The sequence below is a fragment of the Ornithodoros turicata genome, chromosome 1, assembly GCF_037126465.1.
Source record: "Ornithodoros turicata isolate Travis chromosome 1, ASM3712646v1, whole genome shotgun sequence".
NCBI classification, from domain to species: Eukaryota; Metazoa; Arthropoda; class Arachnida; order Ixodida; family Argasidae; genus Ornithodoros; species Ornithodoros turicata.
Window position 1 is genome coordinate 74,505,912 of NC_088201.1, and position 11,632 is coordinate 74,517,543.

At 44.3% G+C, this 11,632-nt stretch overlaps 1 protein-coding gene across 3 annotated transcripts; it reads left to right on the forward strand.

The window, feature by feature from the left end:
• Positions 1 to 453: 453 nt before the first annotated feature.
• LOC135378396 (uncharacterized) lies at positions 454 to 10,646 on the forward strand. 3 transcript variants are annotated; one of them, XR_010418352.1, is made up of 5 exons: positions 454 to 578; positions 880 to 1,037; positions 2,450 to 2,620; positions 3,487 to 4,345; positions 5,315 to 10,646. XR_010418352.1 is itself a non-coding variant. In XM_064611432.1 (3 exons), the coding sequence occupies exons 1-3, from the start codon at positions 536 to 538 to the stop codon at positions 3,544 to 3,546; spliced, it is 261 nt and encodes an 86-aa protein (XP_064467502.1). In that variant the 5' UTR covers positions 454 to 535; the 3' UTR covers positions 3,547 to 10,646. The 3 variants fall into 3 exon arrangements, 1 of the variants encoding a protein (XP_064467502.1); XR_010418351.1 differs by having other exon boundaries at positions 3,487 to 10,646; XM_064611432.1 differs by lacking the exon at positions 2,450 to 2,620 and having other exon boundaries at positions 3,487 to 10,646.
• The last annotated feature ends 986 nt before the right edge of the window (positions 10,647 to 11,632 follow it).

Genomic DNA, 11,632 nt, shown 5'->3' on the forward strand with positions numbered 1-11,632 from the left:
GCTTTAATTGCCTGGTGGTTAGGCCCTGGTGCTTTAATTGCTTATGACATTCTGTTTCTTCGTGTAGCTCGATGCAGTACGAACGACTCACTGGGAATGCCATTCAGTTTGCCGTGTGGCAGGGGTATAATTCTTATGCTTTTGAAATGCTGGCATTAATGACGCGTACCTTCTTCAATTCATATCTGGAGCCCTAACACGTGTCACCTGTTGCTTGAGATATGAACGGCTGTTAGGAGCCCCTGTGCTTAACGACATTTTAACTACCCGGAAAACAGGTTATTCTGAAGCGCGTGAAAACGTTTCCTCTGCGCTCGCCATAAAAGCTTCCTAATTAAGAAATTTCGCAAGGCGTTCATACAGGTGTGCTTGCCAGCTTGCGTTTTTACAACTGAGATTTTTTGATGGCTCAAAATAGTCACGACTTGTTCCGAGCAAGAAGACAACCACCATTCATCGGATATTATTTTGGGACACGCTGTCCCTAACACAAGTGAGCTCCCCCAGTAACGTCCACGTTGCACCAGCTTTGGCAATGGAGTTCTTCGACAATGCACTTGGAGGCAGTTCTGATGCTGGTAGGTGGAAATTTCATGAAAAGCAAAGTAGCACTAGTAGAGTAGAAAACGTATTCACGGCACTAAGGGGTGTAAACGTTACTGGGAAACATTGATTATTTATTGGAATAGGAATAAATTATAAATAAAATAAAGTTATTATAATTATTAATATTATTACATTTATATATAATTATTATATATATTATATAATTATTATACATTAAAAATTATAATAAATAAAATATAAATTTACCACGCACGGTATGATTCAGAATGCTTCTGAACCTCTAATGGCTCTAAGACTTTTATATTGTTTCAGATCATCGGCCCATTCGAGGCACCAGCCCTCACAGTATGATCTACCTGTGGAGGCCCATGAACGGTTTTTTCCTCGGCGACTCATCGCTCCATCCCCTGCAAGACAGGGTTGTCATGCCGGGAAAGTCTTATCTTTACCCCCAAAGCATACTTGACATGGTATGTATGCATGGCGTTGAGTGCTTGAATGTTTTCCTTCCACACGGTACTGGGTGGGGATATCTTTATTGAAAAAAAGAGAGGGAGGAAAAGTTACGCGTAGTCGACTTGCTATTCCTTTAGAAAAAAAAAAAGGAAAAACAAAACACATACAAAATGGTACGGTACTAGGATATAATATTGTTCGAAGAAGGATATGTGACGGTTTCAGTTTCTGGCATCAAGTGCGGGTCGACTGTGCATGCTTGTTTTTCTTTTCTTTTTTCTCTCTCTCTTTTGCTAGCTAGTGCTGCGTGAGGAACCTGATGCTATGACGTCATAATGATTCGAGAACACAGAAGGTGCGTTGTATCGGAATTGGCGCGTACTTGAACAACACACTAAAATTTCTGGCAATTTAATTGTATACTCATGCAAGTGTGATAATGTGCGATTTAATATTCCCCCTTGGTATGCACATGTAAGCTGCAGCTGGGTGAATATTCTGAATTACTCAAGGTGTTTTACACCGCCACATCATTTCGATGGGATACACACATCATCCCATCGCCATGCATGTACCTGCTGTTGTTGTTTAACAGTATTCACTTTAATAGTTTCACAGCAACATCCTGTCATTTACTTTATATATGCTTTAATTTAATGTGTTACGATATATTATATATAGGATATAAATATATAAGATATTAACACACTTTTGATTATACTTTAATGTATTTTGTTTACTACTAAAATCATTAATGTGTAGCTACGTCAGTATGTTGGAGCCTCTAGGACAACGTGAAATCGTTTTCTTTGATTGATCGATTATAAAAAGAAAAATATTGAGAAAATTGGCTCCAGGAGACCAGCTACTTCATGGCACGTACTCACTTAATGACACAACGGGTGTACCGCTCCGGTCAACCTTGCTAATGATACTGGAAAAAATGTGGTCTCGTTTCCGAGCGCAATTACAGCAACCCTTGGGGCCATGAAGAAATCTTAGTTGAACAAAATTATTGTGTTAGTTAATGCAAGGATTCTTTCCCCTGTGCTTTCCCCTTTCCTTCCCCCTGTGCCCCAAGGGTGATTGTTGGCGCGGTGGGAAGTGAGACCGATTTTTTTTTCAGTGTTATTATTAAGGTTGACCGGAGCTGTACGTATACACTTGACATGCCAGAAAAGAAAAATATAGCAGAAAATGACGAAGGGCGAAGGAGTAGAATGGAGAAAAAGAAGAAGAAAAGACAGGAGTAAACAAACAAAAGAAACAGGAAAAATGACCCAGAGAGAAAAATACCCTCCCATCAAACCGGTCACAAAACCCCACCAAACGTTCGACATGTATAGAAAGTAGCAACTGCTTGTTTAAATTTCAGCTGAAGCAAGGTACGGCTCATAGTTCTTAGTGGTGTATCCCTTATTCGCAGGGAAACACTTGGTGGGCAAAATGGTATACGGTGCTTCAATACCCAAGAGACACATGCTGCCTACCCTTACGACCCGTCACGAACAAGACGACAACCGCTCATCGGCTATCGTTTTGAGACACGCTGTCTCAAGTACAAGTCAGCTCTGCGAGTAACGTTCTCATCTCGCGGGTTAGACCGACTTTCTTGACCTTTGCCATGCAATTTTATGACCGTGTACTTAGAGGCATTTCTGATGTTGGTAGGTGGCTATTGTATGAAACTATGGTAAATCAGCACTAGATTTGAATGAACAAAGCATTAAAACGCAAGCAAGCTGGTGCAGCGATGTTGATCATATCGTTTTCATTGAGCTTGAGGTTGTGGTATGGACAGGGTCGGCGATGGGGGGGGGGGGGGAGTAAGGCGACCGCCTTAGGTCCCGCGCTTGCATAGCGCGTAAAAAGTAATCCCTGGTTGAGGGCTTCGTGCGCGGGGCGCGCACGAAGCCCTCGACCAGGGATTACTTTTTGTTAAATATCAGGCATGCACTTAATCGCACGCGCGATCTTCGACTAAAACAGAAATGAGAGAAGAATGTGCTATGTGCCGTTCCGTCATGTGATGAGAAAAAGTCCCACTTTTAAGAAAAATCTGCCAACCCTGCAAGTTATAGCGCAGATTTCGCACCCTTCTCTCCTGCTGCCTTTCCCGTACTGCTAAAATCTCCCACGGCGAAAATCTGATCATTTCTTATCTTTTCATTACTGCTGGTGTGAAACAGGCCCCGCGATGTGCCTTTGCCTCAGGCCCCGCACACCCCTAGCACCGGCTCTGGGTATGGACAGCCACATCCCTGTCTACACTTGTTTTGTGTTCCTGTCCCTACCACCTCCTCAAGCTGAAGGCAATGATACCGTCAAGATTTGAATGTGCATCCAGGAGTGTAAACTTTGCAGCAAAACATAGCCAATTTATAGATGCGAAATTTGCCATGTACGTAAGAGCTCAGTATGCGTGGGAACCTCTAATGGCTACAATACTTTACGTTGTTTCAGACTATGGGGCCGTTCCAAGCAACGGCCCTAGCAGCAACATGCATCTGTGGCGGCCCATGAACGTTTTCTTCCTCGGCGACTCGTCTTTCCATACCCTGCAAGACAGAGTTGTCATGACGGAGAAGTTGACAGAGTTTTATCGTTGCCCCCAAAACATGTTTAACATGGTACGTATGCGTGGTGTTGAATGCTTGAAGGCTTTCCTTCGATAAGGTACTAGGTTACAATATTGGTTATACATCGGACATTTTCCCTGAACATGCCGTACAACATATCGATTTCCTGCACAAATCTGTGTGATAGACGAGGAACACGCGTACAGAACAGCAGGCAGAGAGTGCACCGCGGCATGAATATGTAAATAATACGATTCTGCTATACGCTGTAACTATATATACTGCTCTGGAAGCTGTGCAGGAATGTCACTCATCGATAAGACATGATAAGAGATATGCATAGCACTAGAGACCTGTTGCGTGGTAACTATATTCGGGGTGAAAGAGAGAAGGATAGATCCACAGGCCAAAAATTTATGTGCTATCCTTACTTAAGAAAACCCTAATCGCTCTCGCACAACATGAAGTACACGTCCTTTGTGTCATTCCAATTTATTCGACACAACGAGATAGTCCAGCATCGTGAAGTCACGGATTATATGTTGCACGAGGGTAAAGTGAGAGTAAATCGATTTTAGCTGAGATGAAGAATCCACTTTGTACGTACATTTTCATCTTATTGTTATGCCTGTTTTGAGGCTCGTTTTTATGTGCGTGTATTGGCATCGAAGCGGACCTTGATGGCGGATAGGTACATGCCTGTCCAGAGAGAAACGCTGCATTTCGAAAGTATACCGATCAAGGTGAGTGAAACATCGCCGTTCTGTTGACCCGGTGTGTTTTTCTAGCTCGCACTGTTTCCAAACGAGTGCCACACGTTGCACTGAGGTTTGAAATAAAATTGGAGATCATGTGCGTACATGTACAGGGAAAGCTGCAGAGTGGAAACTGACCGTGGAAAAACATTTACAAAGGCACATGACACTCATCAAGTTCTCAAGAGTAAAAAAAAAAAAAAAATGGACGAGCTCAGTCGTGTCCGATCCGTAGTGCTTTACTTGAAAATGTCACGATATCCGATTGCTCCTTTGCGGGAGTTGAAATTTGTTGACGAAGGTGCTGGAGTTTCTTTTAGTATCAGAAGGGATACAGCGCCTGATTGGACAACAGTATTATAACTTGCCTTTAAGTTGACGATAGTGGGGTTTATCTTGGTTCTGGTGAAAGACCCCTCGGTAGTTTCATTTTAACTCGAACAAGAATTCAACAAGGTGCGGAAGTCGTATCTGTTGAATTCAAACGAAAAAAATATATGTTGGAGGGGACCTCGGACAAAGTATAAAAACACGGGCATGGTTCATAGACAGTGGGCTGCTTACGGGCCTTCAGCCAGCTGGGAGTTGTTTTTGTTGCCTTTTAACGGTACTCGCCAAGGTACTCAAGTTTAACGGCATCACCCTATTCCACGGCAATTCCACTTTCATTGATTTCACATGCTTAATGTGTAGCTGCTCTTATCTTGCAGCCTCTGGGACAACGTGAAATGGTGTCCTTTCTCAGACATTCAATATGTAGTAACGCGCTCTCTAAATTTTAGCAGAAGGAAAGACACTTCATAGTTCTGAGTGGTATATTACGTATTCGCAGGAATGCACTTGGTGGGCAAAATGGAACACAGTGCTTTAACACACAGGAGACACTTGTTGTCTACCATCGTTGTTTTGTGGCTGCAATGATGACATGTTTATCGTCACGGTTTATATCTCCCACAGGTTGGGTTTGGGATGAAACTGCAGATTACTCAGTACGCAAGCAGCACAACGTACTGAAAGCCTATATGCAATAGGTGTGGACGGCCTTGATCATAACCGTGAAGCAGAGCTGTACACGTTACCCCCCCCCCCCCAAAAAAAAGGAAATAAATACGTTACTCGTTCCTTCGAAAAAATAGTAACTAAATACGTTACCCGTTACTCACAAATAAAAGGAACGCGTTCTCGTTACTTTGAAGTAACGAGTTACTTCTATACGTTACATTTGCATACCAGACAGCAGAAATACGAAAGCATCGCCTATCTGTAGGCTCGTTCAGCTGCCCAGAGGGCGCCCTCGCTCATCACTACCATCAGTGCCACCTGTGGTGGCAAGGATAAGTTATTTCCCGCATTTATTTCAGTTATTTCGCAGTTTCCTGCAGTTATTTTATCAAGCATGGCACACATTCACTGAGGTAGGTCGAACACAAGACAGTGTTCGCGCGATGACGTATGCAATCGCCAACATCGTATCCTACGCTCGTAGAATATGCTGGAAAACTTTTCCTCCGCCCGCTAACCAGGGAAGAAAGCCGGCGCCAGTGTCGCCGTTCCAAACTCTAGCCGAACATCCCTATATCGCCTACATATGTTATCTTGTATGCTGTATTGTCTCATGTACACTGTCGACTCGCGCTTGCATTAAATAAGCCCAAGGCCAAATGTACACCATACGGACAACAGGGTTGAAGGCGGTGATCTGTAAGAGGGATTTTCAGGGAAAAAAACGGAGTTCATTCACAAGGAGGCCTTCACATGATCATTGACATGAGTTCTCGAGTAGGGGACAGAGAGACAAAGCACTAGACGCCCTGAGCGCAGTGAATACTTGAAAGAAGGGACACATTGAGTGTGCTGAAACACTGTGGACACTATAGAGTAATGAAAAAGGCGTTGCTCTCTGGTATCCTTTTCTCTTCGCTGGGGATTTTTCCGCATGCTTGAGCCTCGTGGAATACCGCCACGTGCGCGGGAAAAACCACAACTGGCGGTCGTGGTTGGTGACAGTGAGCAAAAAGAAAAAAAGGAACGAGTAACTTGCAGTAACGCGCTACCAATTTTTGTAACTAAGTACGTTCCTAGTTATATTTTTTGCAAAGTAACTAGGTCGTTACTTAGTTACAAACAGTAACGCGTTACGTACAGCTCTGCCGTGAAGGTAAAAAACATTGATAAGACACATACCGTCCACCCCTATTGCACTCGACTTTCAATACATTGTGCTTCTTGGGTAAGCTTACATTACGTGCATGAGCAAAACGTCAACATTTTACGAATGATACGACAAAAGAACAATTATCCAGTCCAATATGACAGCGTGAACGCATGACATTACACACGTCCATCAATTCACATATATATCATTCCACCTACAGAATGCTACGCTAACGTCTCGTGAACACTTTTCATGCGTGCAAAGCTTGGCAGGAGTATGACACACGTCAAAACGCATGCGAAACAGATAATCCATCGCTATAAATTCCAATGTGGACTAAAAAAGTTATTCGGTGTCTTCCGTTGACACGTTTACACCAGCCATTTAGTGTAGCACTAGGGAGTTTTAGTTCCCACTACGATAACACGCCGACCGGTACGATGTCGGAAAAACAGATACGACTCACGAGTCGGTGGGAATGATTCGTAAAGCGCTTGTCCGCAGTTTTAGTTTGCAGACGAAAAGTCACCGAGAACTACCCACCGATACGGAAAATCAAGCGGGACGCCATCTGTTCGCAAAAATCTTAACTTCGTTTGCTAGTATCCAGTTACATTATGCGCATGAAATGCGTGTTACAAGCATTTGTATCAACGGTTCTGGAAGACGTAATGTTGCTAAATGTTTCTCAACAGCTTTTGGTCGCAAATAGTCTGCGAAACAATGCACATCTTCACTTAGGCTTAGGCGTCCAGACGAGGGAAAGTCACACAAGGTGCGAAGTACACACACTACGCCTCGTCAACAATCCACTGTCCTTTCTTCAGAACGTCCGCTACGATACCCGTGGTTGTCACCCAGCCATGGTTTCGGGAAGTTACAGACCAAAATCGTTCGCAGTGCACGCCGCAAGCGAACGATATTGTTTCTGTTGTTGTCAGCCATCTTGTTTGTAAGTCAACGCTGTGCGCATGCTCCAGCTGAGTGGGAGCACGAAAGCTCGCACGAAAGAAGTCCGATAAATTCGGAACGAGTGGGATTCCGATATTTTTTCGTTCCCTCAGATGTGTAATCGGCGTATGCCGGCACAGTTCCCCTGAAGTCGGCCCATGGACGCAGCTATCCTCCCCCCGAGCGGATTCCGCTTGGTCTTCCACTTCACCCTTTCCTCTCCTCCTCTCCACCACCTTTCCCTTCCCGAGAAACATGCCGCTTAATCAGGCAGACCTCTCGGGTTCCTCCCAACGACACTCCTCCTCCTCCTCCTCCTCCTACTCCTCCTCCACTTCTGCTCCTCCTCCGATATTTTTCGTAGCCGATAGAGATCTCCGACTCAGTTTACGCATGCGCAGTTTGCGGAAAGCTGAGTCGGAAGCTATCGGAGGAGCAGAAGTGGACAACTAAAACTCCCCAATATCTCCTATAATCTGTGAAAGCTTGTTTCGGTCATCAATACATATCGATAAAACGAGGGATATAAGGATATCTCTATGGCTAAAGCTGGGCATGACACATTTACTGTGTTTAGTTTCGCTGCTGATCGATCGACGTGTGTACGTCGCTCATAGCCACAGTTACTAGCACAGTGTTAACATGGTACAAAAAAATTGGGGCGGGCTCAGTCGTGTCGGAACCGTAGTGTTTTACTTTACTTTAGTACTTTTACGTTACGTTAAAGAAACGGTACGCGTGGCAAAGCTCGTTCGCCTCCAACGACACGGCGAAGCAAAACGTCAAACCGAACTTGGGTGTATTTACGTCAAAATAAAAATAAATAAATAAAGCAAGTTCGGTGTTGAATTGAAGAGGAAAGTAAAACAGATTGTTCTATGCCTTCGGGGGGCTTCTGAATAACCTGGAGGAGACATTTCAAGCGGTTTGAAGTCAAATGTTTTCCAGTTAGCGACAAATTGGCACGTTGTCTCAATGCAGACAGAGATTGCGCACTTTTCTAATTATTGTTCATTAATCTGTGGATTACTATTACAAGGTACTTTTCTTTCTCTGTACTGGACGGTAGACCTTTTCACATTGTAAAGGTGTCTGGTGTCTGGCCCTTCAGCAAGAGGGATGCAGCTCTGACAGTGCTTCTGAGGTTTATTGCACAGTATTCTTTGGAATTCGTTTATTACGTTTTGTGCGCTCTCGGTGTGTGATGTTGTTATTGTTGACGCGGTAGCGGACATCTCCGCTGTTGCTATCGCACTGTCGTTTATGTTGAGCACATGTTATCGCTTCGTATACAATTGTGGCCCCACGACTACGTTTTGGCGGGTGCGTGTTTTACGACGCGTTTCTGTTCTTGCCACAATCTTTTCTTTGTGCATGTTTTTTTTTGTCTTTTGGAGTTACAGAATTAGTTGGGTGCCGAATTCAATTTCTCCATATCGTTTTAAATTTTGTTATCAACTTATCAACTTTCTCTGTGCTTGTGTGTCGTGTGTGCACGCGGTTTCATTTTACGTTTCTACTTTATAATGTTGATAATTTGGTGGATCGACAAAGGCCACATAAAACAAGTGGAATTCAGTACTGCATATACGAGGGTGGTTCCATAAGTTTCCGGCCCGAGGTAGAAAATGCGCGCGAATTTGAAAATGCGATTAAGGACGCGTGGCGCCATCTGTTGGAGCGCCGGAGCACCACCCTCAACCCTCTCCATGCTTTTGTCGGTTGGAGAGCGGCATTTCAAACAGCCAGGGTGCACTCCTCAGTTAAAATGAAAAAAAAAAAAAAAAATCGAGTACCGCGCTGTGATAAAATTCTTGACAAAAGAGGGACTTTCGCCTAAAGAAATTAAAGCGCGACTGGACATTGTGTACAGGGAAGCCCCTCCGTCGTACACAACGGTAAAAGACTGGGCAAAGCAGTTTCGACTGGGGCGAGAGTCCATTGAAGATGATCCACGCGATGGTCGTCCAGTGGAAGTGGTGACACAAGAAAATTTGTCTCTTGTCGAGGAGGAAGTGCTGAGCGACAGGCGTCTGAAGGTGAAGGAAATCTCAGAAAGGCTGGGGCTTTCCAAAACAACCGTTTTTTGCATCATCGGCGAGGGCCTTCACATGAAAAAGGTCAGTGCGAGATGGGTGTCACGACTTCTCTCGTCAGTTCAAAAGCAACAGCGCGTCGTCTGTGCCAAAGAGTTTTTGGAGCTCTGGAACGAAGAAGAAATATTGAAGTCAATTGTCACAGGGGATGAGAGATATGGTGCTCTACTAAGATCCCCTTTCGAAAGAGGAGTCGATGGAATGGCGCAAACCAGGAGAAGCACCCCCAAGAAAAGCCAAGGTCACACAATCCACAAAGAAGATCATGGCAACAATATTTTGGGATTGTCACGGGACCCTCCTCATCGACTTCAAAGAGAGGAACACCACAGTGAATGCGACTTATTATGCTTCACTCCTGCACCGACTACGAGACGCCATCAAGGAAAAGAGGCGCGGCAGGTTGAGTCGAGGTGTCCGGTTGCTCCAGGACAATGCCCCTGTCCACACGGCTTCTGTTGCCAAGGCTGCACTGAAGGAGTGCGGCTTCGAAGAAATCTACCACCCACCCTACAGTCCATACTTGGCACCGAGTGACTACTTCCTGTTCTCAAATTTGAAGAGGGATCTCAGAGGACGGAGATTTCAAAACGATAGTGAGGTGCAAGGGCAGCTTTCCAGCATTTTGCGGACAAAACTTCGGACTATTTTTTCAAGGGTATAAGAATGCTGGTTGAAAGGTGTCAAAAGTGCATCGAAGTTAAGGGTGACTATGTCGAAAAGTGATACACTTGTTTCGTCTCTATGACTATTAAAAGTTGGTCGGGCCGGAAACTTATGGAACCACCCTCCTACGCTGCACGAGCGCACACTGTCCTCTTGCTTGAAAAGGTCTCTTTCTGTGTGCATGTGTGCGTGTATGAGCGCGCTCGCTTTCATTGTACATTTTGCGTGAATGTACTTAGGACATCCACTGTGACACCACAGCATGTTTAAGAATGAAAAGAGATCGTCAAGCAAGGAAGGAAGAAGCTGAAGACAGAAATCGTTAGCTATTAAAATATAACTACTATTGTTATATAAGGCTCTAACATAGCCACCTCTTCATACTGTGTGAGAAACAATGCAAATCAAGAAATAAATGCCAGCAGAGTCCTTTGCCTTGTCTTTTGTTTCGTGTAGTTTTCTGGTGCAGTTTTTTTCCCGATGTCACGTTAAAGTTTTTCACGTATCTGTATATTCATGTCTCAAGTGGTGATGATGATGATTCGTGTTTTAATGGCGCAGCGGTAACCACGACCATAATGCGCCAAGACCATAGTGAAAAGGATTAACAGTTTAAGAAAACATGATCCAGTGATTAATTAAAGGGTGTCTCAAGCGGTAGTTTGGCTTGTTGGAACCATGCGGTTGGAATAATATGAGACTGATTGGGAATAAGAATGAGAAAGCAGTGATTTTCATGGATAATCAGGTACCACATGCCACGTTGGTCGTCATTCAAAATTATTTTGACAGCGTTTTAGCGAGTCGTCTGTGCCCGAACCAAACGACCGAATCTGCCAATTCGGAAACCTGATGGAAAGCGAACTATACATAGTGTAAGGAGATCAGAATAATCGTTCATCCGCAATCGTATTTGTTGTATTCCGCCAAGCGGCCGCACACGAACAGGCAAGGTATTCAACCAGACTCACGCCCATGGCCAACAACAACACTTTATTCCTTGCAATCAGTTATATACTCTCGTCGAAAGACTGGAAGCCGCACAGCGGCGCAGAACCAAAAAGACGGTAAACAAGATAACAACGGCACATGTCAATGATCACATCTAAAAGATAACAGCGATAGTGATTAGTGGTGTTAGTAAATGTTAATAGCCCTTACGGGAACCCCTACGTCAATAACACGTCATCTCAATAACAATGCAAAATACAATACAAAACAAACTCCATTCGCTAAGATGCATAATCTCGCAAATACAACGGTGGACGGCGTGGTCTTTGGGGTTGACTCAACTGTAACTCGTGCGATGACGAGTGGCTTTCTGGATTCGTCAAGTTCTCGGACAGCGTTGGGGATGGCGTAGGAGAATCACTCGCTGCACTGTTACCATTCAGTTCTTCAGCCAGC

Bases quoted from the DNA above. Each gene is read 5' to 3' on its own strand.
- LOC135378396 (XM_064611432.1), top strand. From the start codon at position 536: ATGGAGTTCTTCGACAATGCACTTGGAGGCAGTTCTGATGCTG. The intron at 579-879 runs GTAGGTGGAAAT...ATATTGTTTCAG, and splicing joins TGGAGGCAGTTCTGATGCTG to ATCATCGGCCCATTCGAGGC. The intron at 1,038-3,486 runs GTATGTATGCAT...ACGTTGTTTCAG, and splicing joins CCCAAAGCATACTTGACATG to ACTATGGGGCCGTTCCAAGC.